Source organism: Excalfactoria chinensis, chromosome 12, assembly GCF_039878825.1.
Source record: "Excalfactoria chinensis isolate bCotChi1 chromosome 12, bCotChi1.hap2, whole genome shotgun sequence".
Lineage (NCBI taxonomy): Eukaryota > Metazoa > Chordata > Aves > Galliformes > Phasianidae > Excalfactoria > Excalfactoria chinensis.
Window position 1 is genome coordinate 313,853 of NC_092836.1, and position 21,763 is coordinate 335,615.

The following is a 21,763-nucleotide window of genomic DNA, read 5'->3' on the forward strand; positions in this document are numbered from 1 at the left end:
TTAATATGTTGAATATGCCTATCAGTAATTCATAATGTTTATATGCACCTTTACTATACCTCACAGGAATCCTATGCGTGGCTTCATAAAAACAAGTATATTTAAGTGTTTTAATGAAGATGTAAAATCATATAGTGGCCTAATGGAGGTCACTTTGCACTGTGCAAATACTGAAGTAGAGGGAAGTGAGGGAAATCATGGGGCAAAATGAGTGTAATTACGAGAAACTGGGGTTAACACCTCTGTTTTTGTATCAAGAGTTGTGGGTTTTCTATAGCTGTTTCTTGACAGGTTCTCAGTCTCATTCCTTTTGAAGACATAGCTCTCTATGAAGTGCAGGACTCCTGGAACGAATGTGAATTTTGGGTTTGTTCCTAATGCAGCAGAAACTACAGCAACGTCCAGAATATTGATTCTGCTCCATGTGGCATGTGGTTAGTTGAACAGATGTTGGCCTTCTACTTTTTTGACTCCTGAAAATAAGAGATGTTACCACAAACATATCAGGGTGAAAACAAGAAGATAAAAATAAATTTAAAGAATAATTTGTTTTAAGTAATCTCTCACCCCTTTGGTGCAGATATCTTCCTGCTCATAGATTTCTTTGAATCTTAAGGGGCTTATACTGAACTTTATCAAGATAAAGTGTGTAAGTCCATGGGACCAGATGATATCCATCCTAGGGTTCTGAAAGAGATGGCTGATGTGGTTGCTGAGCCGCTTTTCATCATATTTGAAAAATCCTGGCCATCTGGTGAAGTCCCCAAAGACTGGAAAAAGGGAAATATTACTCCCATTTTTAAGAAAGGGATAAAGGAAGACCCGGGGAACTACAGGCCGGTGAACCTCACCTCTGTGCCTGGGAAGATCATGGAGAAGATCCTCCTAGAAGCTATGCTAAGGCACATACAAGACAAAGAGGTGATTCAAGACAGCCAACATGGCTTCACCAAGGGTAGATCTTGCCTGACCGATCTGCTGGCCTTCTATGATGGAGTGATGGCTTCTGTGGATGGGAGAAGGGAGATGGATGTCATCTACCTGGACTTCTGCAAAGCCTTTGACATGGTGCCTCACCACATCCCTCTCTCTAAATTGGAGAGGTGTGGATTTGAAGGATGGACTGTGATGGATTAGGAATTGGCTGGCTGGATGCAGCCAAAGGGTTGTGATTAATGGTTCTTTGTCAGGGTGGAGGCCGGTCACAAGCAGTGTCCCTCAGGGGTCAGTCCTGGGACCGGTGCTCTCCAACATCTTCATCAATGACAGACAATGGCATCAAGTGCAACCTCAGCAAGTCTGTGGGTGACACCGAGCTGAATGGTGTGTCAATACATTGGAAGAAAGGGAAGCCATCCAGAGGGACCTGGACAGGCTGGAGAAGTGGGCCCATGTTAACCAAATGAGGTTCAATAAGCTGGATATGTGCCAGCAGTGCGTGCTTGCAGCCCAGAAGGCCAGCTGTGTTTTGGGCTGCATTAAAAACAGGGTGGCCAGCAGGGAGAGGGAGGTGATTGTCCTCCTCTACTCAGCACTTGTGAGGCCCCATCTGCAGTACTGCATCCAGGCCTGGGGCCCCCAGTACAGGAAAGATGTGGGGCTCTTGGAGTGGGTCCAGAGGAGGGCCACTAAGATGGTCAGAGGGCTGGAGCACCTCTGCTATGAGAAAAGACTGAGAGAACTGGGCTTGTTTAGCTTAGAGAAGAGAAGGCTCCGGTGAGACCTCATCGCGGTCTTCCAGTACTTGAAGGGAGCATATAAACAGAGGAGGAATGCCTGTTTACGAGGGTGGACAGTGATAGGACAAGGGGGAATGGTTTTAAACTAAGACAGGGGAGGTTTAGATTAGAGATTAGAAGAAAGCTTTTCACTCAGAGGGTGGTGATGCACTGGAACAGGTTGCCCAGGGTGGCTGTGGATGCTCCATCCCTGGAGGCACTCAAGGCCAGGCTGGATGTGGCTTTGGGCAGCCTGGTCTGGTGGTTGGTGGCCCTGCATATGGCAGGGGGTTGAAACTGGATGATCATTATGGTCCTTTTCATCTCAGGCCATTCTATGATTGTATACATTTATTCTATATCTACTTAGTGCAATTTGCCAACTGTTTGGATTTAGAAAGAAAAATATGGTATCCTACATTGACATATGCAGGAATAAGCTCATTGGAAATGTGAGAATTTAGTAAGGTTCATTCACCAGCTATGGTTTACAGCAAAGTAGGAAGGAGGAAAAACCAACAAGCTCTTCTGACATTTGTTTTCTCCATCAGAAGCAAACGATGAACAACCTTTGTGCAGAATGGAGAGGTGCCTCTGATCCAGCTGCTGCAAGCATAAGAGAAAATGTACTCTTCCAAATAACAGGAATTCTAATTTGCCCCAGCAGATGTGACTGACCCCCTTAATGGGGGGCCACAGAGCACATGGCTGCCATAGGATCACGGGCTTGTGACTTTTTGGAAAAGTTGTGTATTAGGAGGTAGGAACTCCTAGCCTTTCATTTCTTTTGCTGCAGCTAAAAATCAATCATCAGTGCTTCTTGTTTACAATATTACTCTAAAAGGACAGCGAAATGGCATATGCAGTTAGACATCAGCTGCTGGAGATCAGTTTCACTGATTTGTATCTGCTATCAGACTATTTTTGGAACTACATCTTGGCATTCCTGTGAGTAGTTCTTCCCGGCTCACAAGAGTGGAATCACAAAATATCTGTTCCCTTTATTGAAGTGTTTTAAAAAATTTATCAGAGCCAGGAGCAATAAAAAGTGAAGTCTTCTGGTACAGAACCTCTCGTAAGGGACATCTGAGATAATTCTTTGTAAAACTTGACTGTGTTTGCATGGGATCAATTTCAGTGTTTGAGTATGATTTTTTTCCAGAAGTATTTTGATCCTGTTTTGTAGTGGTGCTCTCCAGTTCCAAGATCCACTATTTTTTTAATCTTTGTTTTGATTTCCAGAGATCTCAAGAGCTGTTCTGTTTGTCTGCATCCTCTTGTGAGCATTCTTTTTTCCCTTAAAGCTTACCTTTTTGGCACAGAAAATATAATTTTAAAAGTGCCTTAAAACAATCTTTCAATTTGGCATTCAGAGCCACTACTGAGCATGTCAGAGTAGGAAGTACTACTGAAAATATAAGGAGACTCAGGAGAGGTCAAAAGTGATCACCTACCCCAAGCATGTAGTTAATGGCTTTAATAAACACCAAGCATGTTGTGGGAGTTCAGAGGATGAGCAGTGGGGCCTCACTTGCTGCCTCTGCTCAGGGCAGCAGCTCCATGCCTTGCTATGGCTAAGAGGGTGCAGGCTGGACCCATGGGTTGTGCTGCAGGCACAGGCCTACCGGGCACTGTAAAATCTGGAAGACGTGGTCAGCATGAAAGGCTGTCTTTCTTTTTTTCTCCACTCTGATCTTTATTCCCATGATGTGTTTTAATTACGGGACTGTTTAGTAAGAAGTCTTGTGTCCGTCACTGCGGACAGCTGTCCCCACACTGATGCCCGAGGCAGGACGTTTCTGTGCCCTGCTGTGGCCCTCCTGCAGCACCCGCAGCACACCTGTGCCAACCCTGTGCCTGCGCTCTGTCACATCCCCAGACAGGGAATGCAAGGTGTACAGCTTTCTGATGGTGTTACTTGCACTGCTTTAACTACAGCAGAGTGGGACAAATGCCCACATTTTTTGGCAATTAGTTCATACTACTGTGCAGTGCTTAGTCACTGGGAGATGACTAATGACACCTCCAGAGCTGCCCAGTGCCCTGCCGGGGCTGCTCTCAGCTCTTAACTGTCCCCACTCCCTTCTCACCTTCCCTACAAACTTCTATACCAAGTAGCACAGTGCTTTGCAGTCACGCTTTTAAAGCTCTTACATGAGGGTAGAGGGTGCAGGAGCAGAGTGTCTCCCTGAAGCAGACCTGTTTGGAATGCTGCTGATTACCTCAGCCAGCTGCCCAGTTTGTTCTCCGAAAAACAAAAAATGAGCAGAGAAAAACTTTGTGAAATTCTGAAGTGGTTTCTGTAGAAGGGTGACACATCTGAAATGAACTCGTGTCTAATCTTTAGCAAAGCTAAAAGGCAAAACCATAGGTTCTCTATGGGCAGTGATTGTGAAACAGACATATAGGAACACTTACACAGGAGGGAATACCCGAAGAGGAGGAGGAGAAAGCAGTGACCTGCTGTGACTCGCTCTGCTGGGCAGCTCAGTGCCAGAGCAGCCCTCCAGCTCCTGCTGGTGAGAGGCCAATAAGCCTGCTTGTTTGTACCGACTCGGGTTACGACCAAATTGTACTGCAAGAGAGAATTTCTGATTGGACTGTAGTGCCTACTTATATACAAACATTGACCATTACAGGATTTTGTTTACCAGCGTACTTCAGGACAGATTGCCAGTCATCCTCGGTCGATACCGCATCACAGCACTTCCTGGTGTGCTGAGGGACCTGATTGTGCTGAGTCCTCCCTTCCCAAAGCCCCAGAACAGAGCTCCATACAGCCCTTTGCTTTTTAATTGGAAAAAGCTGCACTTGTTCATCCAGAGTAATGTCCACAAAGCTGATAACTCTGAAATAATTAACCCAGGATGTTTTATTCTACCATAGCTCTTCTGGTTTATTTTCTGTTGTGAGTATAGGAAAAGAACCCGAGAAGGTACGCTGAAGTTGGTTAACTTTAAAAGGGGTAAAGAGAATGTTCCTGCAGGCTTTTTCCTCCCACAAAACTCCTGTCTTGAGACGATAGATTATAGTGCTGGTGTAATTTATTGTAATTATCCACAGATGTTAATTAGACCCAACTTGCAGTAAATTAAGCTGGTAGATACTGCTTATTGCAAAGTAATGTTGACGTCCCATTTGGTCCCTCAGCACTGGAATGTGCTGAATTATGCTTGGAGCCAGTCTGTGCTATAGATGAGCTCCCAAGTGCTGAGGTCGATGGTACTGGGCATGGGGTGAGGCACTCATCTTCCACCAAGATCAAAAGTGCTTCTGTGTGGAATGAGCTACTTCAAATTACTTTAAAAAAAAAAAAAAAAAAAAAAAAAAAAAAAAAGCATAAAATGGGTAGTTCTGCTTCTTTTTTCTGCTTTTGATGCTAACGTTTACTTTTTGAGTAGTTATAGATCTTCGCAAATAAGTTGGTAGCTTTCTTTTTGAGAAGCCAACTTTTTCTGAGGCAATTAAGAGGAATAATAAGATTGCAGTGGTTCACTGAATAAAGAAGGCTACAGTGTGCTGTTTTGCAACTTATGGCAAGCTGGGAAAGCAGAAAGTGGAGCAGTGTGCTACAGCACATAAGGCTCTGCTGACAGGGAGCTAAGTGCTGTCACATGGAATTGGTGGGCACCACCTAGATCATGCATGCCTGATGCATGCCGATCTTTGTTTCCTTCCACACCATAGGAAGATGCTGGAACAGTGACAAGCAGAACTCCTCTAGAAAATAAGGCAGCTGAGTGTTTCATGTGTCCAAGTGGTTCCTCTTGGTGAGGCAGCAGATAGCCCCAGTGCCAAGCTGCTGGGAAGGACCTTTGCTGTGCACTGCATGCAGTGTTGCTGGGCTGCAGGGAATGGTGAACATAGAATGTTGGAACTGGAAAGAGGGATGCAATTAATTCTGATAGTTGTTATTTTGTAAAGCATATATTCACCAAACAGATACGGTAAAATGTTCTGCATTTGGGGGTGAGCTCTGAACTGCCTGGTAGTTGTTAAGTAAAGTAGTCAGGATCAGGCAGCTGACTCCACGGAGGCAAATGTGTAGCACTAACAGTTGTTTGCCGGACCCATAGGGAGGGCATGGATCAGTCTGCTCATCCAGCATGCTACAGAGCTCCTTGCTGCATTTGTGAAAGTCAAAACGTGTTTTTTTTGTTTTTGTTTTTTTTGTTTGTTTGTTGTTTTGTTTTGTTTTGTTTATTTTGTTTGTTTTGTTTTGTTTGTTTGTTTTCATTGTTAAATAGAGGTGGTACAATCGAGGCATCATGTTAAGAGTCTGCTTTTCAGAATACCGCTGAGCACAGCAGTCCCGTAGATGAGCAGGAGATGGTAACGTGACCCGGAACCGAAAGTGAAATTGTTTTTAGTTGGCCAAATCCTAAGAATAAATAAGGAGAGGGAGTCGCGTCCTCCTCCTGCCCCGCTGTGCGGCCTGCGGGGCCGCTCGCGGTTTGTTTCCCCGGCACTCGGGGTGCGCGACCGGCAGGCGCTGCTGCTGCTCGATTCCGCCCGGCCGAGCGCTGCCGGCCGATTCTCGCAGCCGTTTCCCCTGCACGCCCGGGGCTGCGCGGCCGCCGGGCCGGACGAGCCGCCGCCTCCGCAGCGGGGCGGGCGCTGCAGCCGGGCGGGGCGGGCCGGGGCCCGGTGGGGCGCCGCGGCGGCGGCGGCGGAGTCATGCGGGTGCCCGGTGGGAGCCATGCAATGGGAGCGGGCGCTGCTGCTCCGCACGGCCAAGGTACCGGGGCTGCGGGGCGGGCTGCGCTGCTCTGGGGCTCGGCGGGGCCGCGCTCGGCGGTGTCGAATGGAGCGCATTGGAGAAAGGAAGGTGTCACGACTCGGCTGAACTGCCGGGCTGCCTTTTTAAATCCTAGCCGAGGGAAAAACTTCAGTGCTTATTCTGGTTACTTTGTACGGCTCCTTTGTGGTGAATAGTTCATCTCATCCTAGAAATAAGTTTCTTTGAAACTTGTTGCCTGCATTCTTCATGCTTGTAGATGCCCGCTTGCTCCAGTTGTTGCTGGCTCACACAGTGTGTGCTGACCTGAGATCCCAGGTTTGCTCTAAGCAATGACCTTTGTAGATCTCTTGCTTTTCTGATAACTCTTGTTACTGTCTTGCTTTCTGGTAAATACATAAAGTGCTGAGAATAATTTGGACTCACTATATACTCAGCTTCATGGTTTTTCTCTTTCACAATTGCCTGCTGTTCTGTGGCTGTGGCTACAATACTTTGTAGGTACCAGTCTGCAAACCTGGATTCTCTGTCTTGCTTCGTGCTCTACTCTTTGGCTGCTCAGGGCTGTCAAGCTAACTTAAGTATTTGAGAGTTTGCCCTTTTTCTCATCTTTTGCCGGATGTCTGCAAAAAGCATGAAGCTTACGTTTTACTTGTAGAAGATCAGTTTATTGATGCTGTACTTTAGCCAGCTGAACAAAGGTGCGTTTTTGCAGAATTACATCCTTGTCAGTTTGATTGATACAAAAAAGGACAGGTTTCTGCATTGGTAAAGCTGACTTTAGTGCTCATGTTTATGTTTCTCCTTGTCTAGATTGAACGACTGGAAGTCAGCAGCCTAGCACAGACCTCCAGTGCAGTGGCCTCAAGCACTGATGGCAGCATCAACACAGACTCTGTTGATGGCACCCCAGATCCTCAGCGTACAAAAGCAGCCATCACACACCTGCAGCAGAAGATACTGAAATTGACAGAGCAGATCAAAATCGAACAAACAGCCCGTGATGACAATGTGGCAGAGTACCTGAAGCTAGCCAACAATGCAGACAAGCAGCAGAGCGCCCGCATTAAGCAGGTGTTTGAGAAGAAAAATCAGAAGTCTGCCCAGACGATCTTGCAGCTGCAGAAGAAGCTAGAACATTACCATCGAAAGCTGCGAGAAATTGAACAAAATGGAATCCCTCGGCAGCCAAAGGATGTCTTCAGGGATATGCACCAGGGACTGAAAGATGTTGGAGCAAAAGTCACTGGCTTCAGTGAGGGAGTAGTAGACAGTGTTAAAGGTGGACTTTCCAGTTTCTCCCAAGCCACACATTCAGCAGCAGGAGCTGTGGTTTCCAAACCCCGGGAGATTGCCTCTCTCATCAGGAACAAGTTTGGGAGTGCAGACAATATTGCTAATCTGAAAGACTCCTTAGAAGAAGGCCAGGAAGATGGAACAGGAGGCAAGGCTCTAGGTGTTATCCAGAACTTTCAGTCAAGCCCAAAATATGGCAGTGAAGAGGACTGCTCCAGTGCTACGTCAGGCTCAGTGGGAGCCAACAGCACAACGGGGGGCCCTGTGGGAGCTTCCAGCTCCAAAACAAACACTCTGGATATGCAGAGCTCAGGGTTTGATGCAATATTACATGAGATTCAAGAAATTCGAGAGACGCAGGCAAGACTGGAAGAGTCATTTGAGGACCTTAAGGTTCGCTATCAGAGGGATTACTCATTAATAATGCAGACTTTGCAGGAGGAGCGGTACAGGTAAGTACTTTTTTATTAGTTTCCATATTAAGTATTGTGAGTGTAGGTCATGACAGTCCTAGAGAGTAGTACTCGGCAGCCTGGTTCAGGTGGGATGCGCTGTTGTCAGTTTGGGATTTTGCTTTCCTAATATTGTCTTTTGTAAATATCCTTATTCCACTGCTCATTTACCTCTCTCTACAAGAAAGGAGTAGCAAGAATAAAGGTCATTTCATATTTTTTTCATTATAAAAAGTCAAGCCAAATAAGTTTAGAAAGGTGTCCCCAGGAAGCAGGAGTACATTGATTACTGTTAGCCAGCCAGTGCTTTGCTGATGATAAAGCCTGTGATGGTCTGGGGAAAGGCAGGGTTCAAGAGGATTCAACTGAATGTTATTCTGACCCTTCCAGTGCTCAGAGCTGTGAATCTACAAGGGAAAAATATATACAGCTTTCTTAGTCTCTATAAAAAGGCATGCTTTTCCCTTATACCAAAACTAGAATTTACATTCTTGTCTCTGCTCCACAAGGGCATAGTTCAAATAAATGAAGGTAAATGAAGTGTTAGTTAATGGCAGTGTTCTTGTCATGGAGCTAATGTGGCAATGGAGGTGGACCAGCCCCATGCTTTGGTCACTCTTTGCCTTGCTGGAAGGGCTGGGGAAGCAGTGAGGCTGCTGCCACACTACTTGTCTCTAGGGCTGGAGAGTATGCAGAGTCCCCCTCATTAGAACTGAGACTGCTCCCCAGCTCCACAGAGGCAAGAGAAGGGGACAGCTTGAGGCTGCCTCTCTGCTGCCCTCCCGCAGGACACCACAGCCTAAATTCATAGCAGGTCTTCTACTGCACATTAATAACATTAAATGAAAAATGTAAGGGACCCAGCTCCTCATTCTGATAGAGGACAGCAGACTTTTGTGAAAAGCTTGTTTGTGGCCTTCATCACTTAGACCAGCCTGCAAAACACAGCCTATGAGGCTCAGCATACCTGTTGGCTTCGGGGATAGGTTCTCTGAAATACTCTGTGCCTTTTTCTGCCAGTTTGGTTTGCTCTGTGCTACATATTCACTCTACAGCTTTTCAGGCATGCTGGTGCCAGATCATTGGAAAAACATTTGAAAAGGCTTAGCCTGCTGGGATGTTGTAGTGACAGCAAGCTTTCTGTGTGTCTTTTGCAAAGCTTGGCTAGACAAAGCCAAACCAACATCAGTTTCTAATCCCACGTTGCCACAGTCAGCGATTTGACTGAAACCAGAGCCCAGCACAGCAGCTTTGGTCCCTAGTACCTCACTCTCATCAGGTCACATTGTGAAGCGAAGGGGAGTCAGATCTTCTGCTTCACAGCAGAGAGGGGCCTTGTTGTTTGGTGCTGTGTGGGTTGTTGTTTTGCACATACAGCAGCAGGCATTCATAGTGGAAGCACTATGCAGCTGAAGGAGTGGCTGACACTACAACAAAAGACCTTGGTTGGGGACTAATATATGCTGGCAGCTAAATGTACTAGTTATTCTCTGACAGCATTCAGCAAGGTTCATGTAGGTCCTTCTGTGAGTCCAGCACAAAGCAATACCATGAGGGTAAGCCTACCACCTACCCACTAAGACAGCCTGGAGTGAAGAGCTTTCATGAAAATCTATATTTGATTTATACAGACATAAAAATATAGTGGCTCAGACTTGCCATTTGGAAAGCTGATGCAAATTGGTCAAAGGTGCGACCTCCAGAAAGGACAGATTGAACTACGCTAAGTGCCCTTGCCTCTGCAGGCTTTCAGAAATGAGCAAGTAACACAAGGAGCTCATGGATTAATCACGTTGAGACAAACTGTCTGAGTCTAGGTTCTTGTTTGACAGCCTTCATCCTCTAAAATATCAGCAAGATAAAAGCCAGGAGGGCAGTGTGATTTGTGACAGCAGAAAAGATGCTTCTGCCATGTGTGAGAAGGCTGGCACTTGTTTCTTTGGCTGCTAACCCTTTCTTTTCTTCAGAAAAAAAAAAAAAAAAAAAAAAAAAAAAGGAAAGAAGGAAATGGAAGCTGATGTTCAAGGTTGGGGATTCAAACTAGTCATAACCTACCTATAAAGGCTAATAATGCCTCATAACTGCTGTATTTCTGGATGCTTTCAAAAACAAGCACTGAGTTCTAGTTTGTTTTTAAAACGTGTATTTTAGAGAAGCCTTTGCTTGTAGGGCTGTGTGGAATATTTGCATCGTCTGTGGAAACTGGAAGAAACAAAGCAGATGTTGCGATGTTTTCTCATCCAGTCTTGGTCCATTTCCTTGTTCTTAGATGTTCTGCTTTTCTGCAGGCTCTAGTCTGTTTTATCTGCATGCTCATTTTGTTTCTGCTTATCAGCCAGGGCCTGACTCACAGATGTTCCTTGACTTGCTCCATCTGTGTCCTGTCCTCACTTCAGCTCTCTCTGTCAGCACAGCTTCTCTGTCAGCCATCTCTGCAGGCCCCATTGGTGCAGTCACTCCAGCCCTTGGTCCAGGGGATGCTGGGCCAGCTTGGCAGCACCCAGGGGCATGTGTTGGCAAAACATGGCCCCACAGGTCATGGAGGCAGGAGGACTCTGGCCTGCGCCTTTGTGCTCATTGTGTTGCCTCCCTGATGGGAACAGGCCCAGAGTGGCCTGCCACTTATCTCAGCTGTTGGAAGGTAGCAGTTGTTTACTGATATGAGCAGGGGCTTCCTGTGCTGTTGAGACTGACATGAAGTTCTTGCAGAGTGTTTTCATCTTTCTCGTCCCTCCAGGAACCTGTCTGTACACAGTGAAATCACAAGCTCATGCGATTGGAGTGTGGCTGGGCTGAGGTTTTGGGTTCCTTCCCAGCTCAGCATCCTTGGAGAGTGTGTTCCGATCCCCCATGCTCCTGTCAGAGAAATCCACCAGCCAAAACACTAGGAGCTCACACTGTCCTTCTTGGCATCATTTAATTGTTGGGCTTCATTCTGTTCTCATTTATTTTAAAATAGATCAGGTGTGCTAAAATTCTGGGTCTGGAGGACTGAACAGTGTAAGCCAGGGCAGCAAATGCTGTGTGCTCAGCATAGAAGGTTCTTTACCCAGGTATGAAGCACTGAGATGTTTCCACAAAGCTATTGTCTCTCAACAGAAGAGGTCTCGGAGCTGAAAGCACAGCATGAACAGTGATACAGAGAGCAGCTCTGCTCCTTGAGTATTGCTTAGATTGAAGTCTTGGAATATACTGCTAATAGGTAGCGTCTTTAGCTACATTGCTCTGCTGTTGGAAGCAGTGTGTTCAGCAGCATGAAGAACATAATTGAGAAATAAAAGTTGGGTGCTATTCTGTAGGACATCGCCCCTCCCTCCACAAAAATAGCATCTTGAGAGATGTTCGAAGAGAGAGGCATTAAACTCTCTGTTTCTCTGTGTGTACTGTAAAGATCTTTTAACATTTGTTCAGCCAGTTTCTTCACTTGCCAGAGCACTCACTGAGCATAAGTAAAATGTCATCATCATGGCTCTCTGATGCATATGGTGTACTAGCTGTGTATTTTGCAGCTATTAAAATGCTTTAAATGCCTCAAAGCTCTTCAAAAACGAGATGGCTGTAATTCTGTTTTGTAGTACTTTTCAAGTCAGTTCCCTGATTTCCAAACAACAAGCCGCAGAAAGTATGTGGAAATCTGACCTGGCTGTTCCCTGTGAAGTGTTTACATGTGCCTTACTTCACCTGAGCACCCCAGCAGTGTCCCACTGCCTTCCGTACAAGCGTCTTTGATGATGAAGTAAATGCAAAATTGTCACTTGTCTGTTACATGGAAAAGTTTCTGTGCTTGTCAATGTAGACACCATTAATTTTAAGGGGAGATTTCACACATTAGCTGCTGATAAATTAATTCTTAGACTCTAACAAGGAATTTTCAGTACTGGAACAGAGTGTGGAACAGACCGGCTGGGGTACTGCTGTTTTCTCAGGCAAACTTAGGGTGTCTTGCACAGACACTGGTGTTTGTGTAATGGGACGTTCTTGGCAGGTGTCAGGTAATACCTCTGAATTAAATCTGAACCATCTTTTAACAGGAGAACTGTATCTTCAGGCCCTTGGAATCAAGTGAAGCCCTCTTAGCTTCTCAGACTTCAACAGCAGTGTAAAACAAGATGGGAAAAATGAAACAAACCACATTTTCCAAATTGTAGATGGTGAGACAAGGAATGAAAAGGAGATGAATGGAGGAATTTCAAAAATAAGTTATTATTATTAACCCAGTTCTGCCAGTTGCCTAACACATGGTTTCCATCTATGAAAAAGCTCGGGTGGTTCTTGGGTGCAAACTTGGAGTCAGGTCGCTGAGAACCAAGAGCAAGGCAGCAGTCTGCTCTGTGCAGTGGATTGTGCTTTGTGCCAATCGTGTTGAACTCCTGACTGTGCGGCCTTGGAGGGTTTCCTTATGTTTCCTGTAGACAGGTAGTTTTGAATTTGGTAAAATATGCTTGTTTCTTTTTAAAGAAACAGAATTTAAGCTGCCTGGCAACAGCTGTTTTGTGAAGGTGCTTATGTGGGAGGTTAAAACATATAATCATGATGTTTTCAGAAATACTTTAGTTCCTTTTCATTTGAAAACCCACTGGAAGACTTTAAAATACATTAACAGGTGATTTGTGCTGCCTTTGGGACTCCTGAGTGGGTTTAGTTGTGCTTTCTTGGTTGATGTCAAGTTTTGTTTGTTTTTTTTTTTTTTAAATGAGGTGGAAACAAATGGCAACATTAATTATCTGGGTTCCTTCTTCATTAGCCAGTCTTCATGTGGCTGCTCTCATGCTTGAGCTTGTAGTTCCTTGGAAACCAGTTCCCTCATGTGCCCTGCTACAGTGGCTCAGCAGCGCTGGTACCTCCAGGGTCAGCTGGGGGCTGTCTGGGGCTCCCTGCGGGCTCAGCCACTTGTTGGAAGATGTTCTGCTGTGTCCAACTCCTCCATTTTACTTTAAGTGGTTATTGCACCGAGAATGTGAATGAAAATTCTCTTTGGACTTTTTAGTTTAAGATAAAAGTCCAAAAGCATTGTTCAGTACTAGCTTATGCCAACAGATTTTGAATATGTAGCTCATGAAGCACTAAAAAACTTGTGGGGGAGGGGTGTGGTGGGAGGAAGGAGATTTTTCTGTTTAGTTTCAGAACTTAAATTCTCATTTATGGAGAAGTAGTGCTTATTTGTTTTATGCATGTATGTATGTACATCATTTAAACCGGAGTGTAGTTAGATGGGGACAGAAATTAAGAAATTATCTGCGTTGAATTCCATACAGATTTCTCCATTAGTAGTAATCTGATAAGAGCTGCACTTTAAACTCTTTCCAGCTGTTACAGTGAACACAGTAAGTGGAAATTAGAGTGGGAATAGCACGGTGGCTACAGTATAGTTGTAACCGTGCCTTCCTTGCCATCAGAGCATTGCTGATAACGGACCAGGAATAAGGAAGCAGTGGAGAGTGCAGAGAAGAAGGCTGGCGTGTTGATTGGCTGTTCTCACCCCTGGTCTAAGCTCTCTTCATGTTTACCTTTTGGGAACAAGACAAATACTTGCCTGATTTTTTAAAAGGTATTGAAACACGAGTTGCTTGTAAAGGGCTTGAAATTCCAAGTGAAGTGCTGCATACAAATACAAAGTATCCGTAATGTATTCTGAAGGTTGTGAAATAACATGAAGCTATTGTTGTTTAAAACCCCTTCAGTGAGAAACAAAGCTTTCTCAGAGAGGTCGTAACTCCTTTTTTGTGCAGTCCCCTTCTGCCAAACTGCTCTCAGTCTGCTCGCCATAGCAAACTGGAAAATAAGCCTTCAGTTCACTGATTCATGTGTCCTTCTTGTAAGTAATGTAGTGGTCTTTGCTAGTTAAGCTGAATCATTCACAGGAGATTAAAAGTGCATCGATAAGTTAGACCTCTGTGCAGTCTCATATGTAAAGGCTAAAATATGCTATTATGTTCTCCAGGGCATATTACTGCATATTATTTCATTGTCATTTTTACTGGAATTACTTTTCTAAGGGTAGAGGAAAAATGCATAAGAGTTTATAGTATTATAAGGTAACTTATTTGGCTTAAAACAAAAGTTTGTAGAACAAGTATGCTAATTCTGCACTTGATTTCTTCCATCTCTTGACAGTTGTCATTTCTCAGGAAATATTGCGCCAGGGCAAGTTTAGGTTGGATATTAGGAAAACTTCTTTACAGAAAGGGTAGTTAGGTACTGGAATAGGCTCCCCAGGGAGGTGGTTGAATTGCCATCCCTGGATGTGTTTAAAAGCTGTTTGGATGTGGTACTCAGGGATATGATTTAGTGGAGGGTTTTTAAAGTTAGGGTACTGGTTAGGCTGTGGTTGGACTTGATGATCTTCAAGGTCTTTTCCAACCTGGGTAATTCTATGATTCTCCTCTCTGCTTGTTTTTTCCCTGGCTTAAAGCAAGACCAATGTTATCTTACCTGATAGAAGGGCTTTCTTGAATTCCCACTGGGAGGGCCTCACATTGTTCATAAAACAAAATTCTGTAGGTGCAGTCATTTTTTAATAACAAGTCTGTGGTATTCATTAGTCAGTTGTAACTGGTCTAACAGTTGCCTGCCTCTTTTCAATAAAGCTGCTATACCATGTCATCTCATTTCTAGATGTGAAAGACTCGAAGAGCAGCTAAATGACCTGACTGAGCTCCATCAGAATGAGATCCTGAATCTAAAACAGGAGCTGGCCAGCATGGAGGAGAAAATTGCCTATCAGTCTTATGAGCGAGCCCGGGACATCCAGGTGAGTGACAGAAGACGAGATTTCAGGAATGACTGAAATCTGGTCTTCCACCTGCTCCCTCGGTACCTGTTTTTGAAATACTGCTTTGATTCAGTATTTGTTGTAAATCACCATAGATTTATTGCTAAACTTTATATTAAAGATTTCTGATCTTTTTTCAGTCTCTGACCCTCAGGTATCTCCCCAGATAATTATTTTGTAATGAAAGGCTGTGCACATCCAGTGAGCAAATTCATCCTGAGAGGACCTCCACTTGTTCAGAGAAGGGTTTTGAAATGAGTGATAGCACAGTAGAAGCCTGCACCCACTTTTTATACTGGCTCTATTGCAGGGTTTTGTTTGGGTATTGGAAACTAATGGGCTCTGACCTGAAGCTTTTTTTTTTTTTTTTTGCAGTAGTGTTTGCAGTGAATTCATCTGGATCATTTCTGTGTAATGAATTTTAGAGACCAAACATGTCTCAGGAAAAATACAGTTGGCTTTGCGTATCCACTGCATTTTGTCAGGAAATAGCTATTTCTGTTGGTTTGCCCAAATACAGAGAGAGTTTTAAAAGAAAGGTTCCTGCAGTGTTTTAAGGACCAAACCAAAGGAAAAAGAGTCTGTGCTGTGGGAGGTCCTTCCACAGACCCAAGCAGACACATAGCAAAGACCTGGGCAATGATCTGAGCAGCAGCTAGACCTTGTCAAGGCCCATTCAGAAACAAATCTGTCATCTATTTTAAATTCGTGTTGTGTTTGCTTTAGCAGGCATCCCAACGTAGATAACTGACATGAGATATTTATAATGTGAGTGGAGAACTGTAAGTCAAAGTTCTCCCTTTCCTCCTCTGAAGGAGTCCCAGCCAGGTGAATGCCTTTGCAGGCAAGGCACGCCTGGCTTGTGGCACACTACTAGGCCCAGCTGCAAGGCGAGTTGAGTCAGTGTCCTTTTGGGTTCCTTGCTTCTTGCGGGTGTTGTTCAGTATTACCCATTACCTTCAGGTAGCATAACTGAAGAGAAGCCCTTGTGCTTCATGACTTACACAGATGTTACACAAAGACAGAGAAATGTAACAGATAGCAATGACCTTTAAGTTAAGTTTAACATAAATCAATGTCTGTGGCCTCTGACAGTAAAAAGCAGTCTCTCCCTTTAGGGAATGTTGCAATATTCACATTTTATTCTCCTTTCTAGTTTAATTCAGCAGGTAGAATTGAGGTTGGAAACTTCAGCTGACGTGGGATATTCTTAATAGCTGCTTCTATTCTTTGAATATTTTCCCTGGTTCATCACTTTTAGTGTAAACTTTAGTACAAATAGGGACTGGCTATTCCTCAGCATTGCTGGGGAAAAGATAAATGTTCAGTCTTCTTGTGTGAAGGAACAGTCAAGGACATGGGCTGGTTCTGCAGAGGAGCAGTGACACAGCTTGGTCTGCAGGCACAGGTCCTGGTTCTGATTTGATCACCATTCTGAGGGATGTCACTGCTCTGTTCAGACTTCTGACTGTTACCAGTGTCGGCATTCAGGTCCTGGGAAAAGCAGTCTGGAGGGAGTGTTGAGGGCAGAATTATAACTTCATATCTCTGTGAGTAAGTTGCCTTAAAATCCCCTGCTTGTCTCCAACCCACCCACTGCCTGTTGTTGGTAGGTGTGCTGGTCAGGTCTAGCAGTGTTCTGCAGCTACTCCTCCTGGTTGCCAACTGGGCAGCCCCAGCCCTGCAGCCTCTGAACTTTTTTGGTTAGTTATTGTTGTTGACTTAGTATTGCGCCAGGTTTTAAGGGGGTCAGATGAGCACAAATCGGAGGAAGAAAATGATGGAATGGTGAGGCTCTGGGAACACACAGAATGAGAGAGGAAGAGGAGTGCTGGCAGAACACAGAGCCTTCATCCCTTCAGGGGTCTCTTGAAACAAACTGAGGTGGGCAGCTCTCCTTTCAAGTAGGTGAAGACTGTCTGCTTGCTGAGAGCTCTGTGTCCTCCTTCCTATGGATCTGACCACAAAACAGGAAGGGTGGTAATGCCCCTGCCATGTTCAAGGGCACACAGCTTATGTGTAAAGTCTTGTAATGAAGCCTGGCTTTTGCCAAAGCTGTCAGCTTATTCCTTCAAGACATTGTCAAGGAAGTGAGGTCACACAGTGTCTTATGCACTGCTGCACTTAGTTGATGAGGTCTCCTCAATTACATGCAGTGGCACCGCCTCTTCTCCTGCAGCAGGATATGAAATCAGCATCATGACTTACATCCTGCAGAAGGTGTATGAGGAAGTTGTCCTTGCTGTGGTCTGGTTGTGAAAGTGAGAGCCCTGGGCTGCTGCAGCATCAGCCCACAAGGCACTGGAACCAGTGGCACAGTGGTATAAGCTGCTGCTTGCGGCACTGGAGGGCCCGGGTTCGAATCCCCCCTGTGGCGCAGGGGTAGAAGTGCCGCTTCACTACACAGAGGGCTCGAAATCCGGGAGTTGGACTCGATGATCTCTAAGGTCCCTTCCAACTTGCACGATACTATGATACTGTGATACTATGAACCAAGCAGTGTGTTCTTGTCTACAGGAGGCCCTGGAAGCATGCCAGACCCGCATCTCCAAGATGGAGCTACAGCAGCAGCAGCAGCAGGTAGTGCAGCTGGAGGGTCTGGAGAATGCCACAGCCAGGAACCTGCTGGGAAAGTTCATCAATATCCTCCTGGCTGTCATGGCCGTCCTCCTTGTCTTCGTCTCCACTGTGGCCAACTGCGTCGTGCCCCTCATGAAAACTCGCAATAGGACGTTCAGCACTTTATTCATAGTGGTTTTCATTGCCTTTTTGTGGAAGCACTGGGATGCCATCTCTGGCTACTTGGAACGGTTCTTGTCTCCCCCCAGATGATGCCACGAGGAATCGGCTGCATTGCCCCCTCCCAGCACACTTGGTGAGCAAGCGTGGCAAAGATTAGTCGGCAACTACACTGCTGAAGTTTTGAAGTGTCTGAGTGAATTTGTTTACATTTAGAATAACGTTTTTTCTCTGCAAGATGCATTGCAATAGTATTTTTTAGATTTTATTCAAGAACTCTTTTTGGCGAGAATCCTGGATAATTTTTATGTAGCACGGTTCTCTTTGGATGCAAATCTTAAGATTCTTTAAAGTGTACAAAATAAATAAAATACAGAAATTTGGAGCATACCAATGGGCAATTTAAACTGTGGTACTAAACCTGTCAGGAAGAAGAAAATGTGATTAACTTAAGATGAGCAAAACTAAAGGTAGTGCACACAGCCTTGAGGGATGGTAACACAGCAAACCTGTAACTAAACTTTTACTGTGAAGTCTGCACACATTCCATGTCCAAATGTATGGGTTCGGAGTGGTTTCTTAACAAGAAAACATCGTGTGGATCTTTCCCGACTCAGCGTCTGGTTTCACCATTTGTGCTAACCTGACTGAACAGTGACTTTCTGTAAGGCTGGTTAACTTTGCTAAGCCTATGAAGTGGAAGCCTCATGCCATATACAGTAACTGCACAGTTGTGCTGCAGTATTTTGAAGTAGTCCTTGAAACACTTACCTTTAAGCAAAGCCCTTGGTCGCACTTTTACGTTGTTTTTTTTAATGTATGTATATTCACAGATTAAAAAAAAAAAAAATCCAAACAGCATACTTGAAGAGTATTATACTCAAACTCTCAGTGCTTCCTTATTGTTTCTAATAGGATTTATTATTATTATTATTATTCAGTTGTTGGTTTGTTGTTTTGTTTGTGGGGTTTTTTTTGTTTTGTTTTTTTGTTTGTTTTGTTTTTTTTTTGTTTTTTTTTTTTGAAGGGGTTGGGTGGGTTGTTACTTTTTTTTTTTTTTTTTCCTTATAAATAAAGAAGTGATGTTTTTAAATGAAGAAATGCGTGAATAATTGTGAGCTGTCTTGTCCTGAAGCAGTTTTGTGGAGGGCAGACGGTAGTTTCTAGTGCCAGCCTGTCTGGAACACAGTGCTGTTCATACGCCATTTCTGACCTCCTGCGCACACAGATGCAGCATCAGGAAGAACATCCATCCTTTCCGCACATTCTTGTCAGGCAGGTGTTTGTTTGTTTTTTTCTTTTTCCAAATGTGAAAAAGAATATATGAAAAAAGATATATTGTATTTCTCTCTTCAGCATCATCTCTCATTCCTGGCCTCGGGTTAATAATAGGGAATTTCTTTGCATACCTTCTTAGGCAACGGGTTCTTTTAAGAAAAGAAATGCTGAATCAAGTCTGCTTACAGGAATGATTGCCTCAGAAATATCCCTGATTCAGTTTTTAAATAAACTTAAGATTGAAACCAAAGTTTTCCTCCTGTCCACAGATCAGATCATCTGTGTAGAGGTTTTGTAGACTGTATCTGTGTAGTGTGCCATAGTCAGCATCCTCCTCTTTGCCTGTGAGGGCAAGCACTTGTAGTACCTTTTCAAATCTCTAAAGGAAATGTCGGCTTCAGCCATAATCGGTGCAGGCTGCTGTTGCTGATGGATGTTGGTACTGGCAGGCAAGGCTGCATATCCAAGGAATGTGGATTCACCTTTGTTTTTTTCTAAGTTTGGTGCCCCTTTCATTGTAACAGTGTCAAGATACAGCTTCCATCTCCATGAAATGTTAACAGACTCCGGGAGTCTTTCAGCACCATTTGTGGTGTTTATTCAGATGTTGCTATTCTTCTTCCTTCTGGATTTAAATTCTCTGTTGAAACTAAATGTTGCTCAGGTGACCTAGACCAGTTGAGATCATGCATATTCATACACGAAACATATGCATTATATATACTATATTTGTGTATGTATATATGTATACATATGTGTATACACACACACACACACACACATAAAATATATGCCATGATGCAAATTCTGGACTTTAGAAATTCCCCTGAACTAGGTTAACTGGTGGCTGGCTGATACAAGCTCTCCACAGCTCACCCATTCTTCAGAGATTCTTTGTATTTTTTCCATACTCACAAAAATCTCAGGTACCCTGCAGGAATCCCGGCACGCCTGCCTTTGTCACCGTATGCACTAATCTGTTCCTGTCGTACTTAAAATGCAAATTGCCAATTGCAACTTCCTCAAGCCAAAAAAGAATCGTTCTTCTCACAGGAGTTCCAGACAGAACAAAGGTTGCATAATTGCTCCCTCTCTGGACAGTTCTTGTAGCTCAAGTGAAACTGCATTCTGTTTACCATCCTTATCTGGCTGGTACAGATTACGCAGATAATCATCTTCTCCCTTTTAGGTTTTGTCAGAAACAACAGCATGGATAACAGTAAGAAATAATTTGGTACATAGCTGAAAAGTGTTGTTGCCTTTATTTGTGGCTCCTGGCCTCTGCACCTCCGTTCTCAGTTTTGGTCACTCTAAAAGAACTCGTGGTAGGTTTTCCTGTGGTCAAATCAGGAAGGAATTGGAAGCCAATGAATTTGGAGGCTCAATGCCACTCATCTGTAGTATGTGAAGGCAGTGATTGCCTCTCTTCTTTATACCCTAACTTCATTTAGCATCTCAAGTGTGTCACTGTCAGTAAATGCCACTTGCTACTTTGCCAGGTGTAGGATTGATAGTAACTTATCACCTCAAAACTGTTTGGCAAAGGCCATGTCTATATGGCTCTAGACAGTGTCTGTCTGTCTGTCTGTCTCTTTCTCTCTCGACACTTTCTTCCATTCCAGAGAGTCATCTGCAGTAATGCCACATACGATGCTGCATCCACTTTTCTTATCCCAACAGGGCTGCCATGTGTTTTGCCTTTTGCATTAGCAGAATGTTTTGGGGTTTTCCTCCCTCTTCAATTTGAAGGTCTGTGATGATTTCTGATAGGTTAACAATGATTATATTGTTGGAAATGTGATTCTAGCTTTAATGCTCCTTTTCCCTGTAAGTGGTTGTGTTTGCTTTCTTGATGAAACATTTCCGGATGATGTGTAGAAGAGTCCCTGGTGTGGCTGTGCACGTGTGAGTACCTTTTGTGGACCTTCCTTTTGGACGTATGCTATTTTAGTGACCGTCTCTGAGTTGCAGAATGTTTCCCTCAACATTTCATATTTGGAGTTGGAACAATTCTGGAATTATTCGGATTTGTTTAGCGCATATCAGCTTGGGATATGAAAAGGGAAGAATGTAATGGACTGTGCTAGTTGGGAGAGCACCAACTCTTCAGAGAAATTCTGGGGTTCAAGCGAAATTCATCTTTTTTTCCCTATTTGTTTTCTCAGTGTAAAAAAAGAAACAAAAACTTTGATGAATTTCCCTTCCCTCTCAGCTTCATTAGTTTACATTGATGATACCGAGCATGCTCACAGCAATGATTTCCTTGGATTATTCCAGTCCTGTGAGCTTTTAGGGTCTGATCAGATTAATTATTGAATTCTGTACATGTTGCACTGGGACAGAAAAGCCCTGTCTTTCAGCTTTGACAATTATGCATTTTTTTAAATTAAACAAAAAGGCAGCATTATAGCAAAATACACCAAGCTACAAAGGGGTCCAAGATTGGGTAGTTCTGACAGTTTTAAAGTGAATTCTGAATGTGGCTAAAGAGTTAAAACCCTGTGTGTCTGTGTTGTGTGTGCCAGGTGGTATAGTGGTAGGCAATTGACTTAGCTGTAAGTGTGTTTTAAAAGTGTAAAAAATAAACTGAAAAACTCACTTGCACGGATTGAAGAGTTCAGAAATGACACTTGTGAACGTAACACTGTAGTTTGTAGATCTTAAGCTGCTAATTGTTGAGAGAGATTTACATTTGTCTTGTCTGATTGTTGCAGATTTATCTGTGACACTTTTACTGTATATAAAAATAAATAAAGACCTCAGCTATTAA

The 21,763-nt window shown here is 44.0% G+C and overlaps 1 protein-coding gene across 8 annotated transcripts in view; it reads left to right on the plus strand.

Moving 5' to 3' along the window:
- The window catches only part of TMCC1 (transmembrane and coiled-coil domain family 1), a 77,386-nt gene extending 55,623 nt beyond the window's left edge, over positions 1-21,763 (plus strand). For 6 of the 8 annotated variants that reach the window (XM_072347207.1, XM_072347213.1, XM_072347214.1 and 3 more), the window contains 3 exons: positions 7,270-8,204; positions 14,820-14,955; positions 17,494-21,763. In XM_072347207.1, coding sequence (XP_072203308.1) covers positions 7,270-8,204; positions 14,820-14,955; positions 17,494-17,808 — 1,386 coding nt within the window. In that variant the 3' untranslated portion in view covers positions 17,809-21,763. Of the gene's footprint in view, positions 1-6,395; positions 6,457-7,269; positions 8,209-14,819; positions 14,956-17,493 lie in introns of those variants that run through there. The other 2 variants (XM_072347211.1, XM_072347208.1) reach the window with 2 other exon arrangements.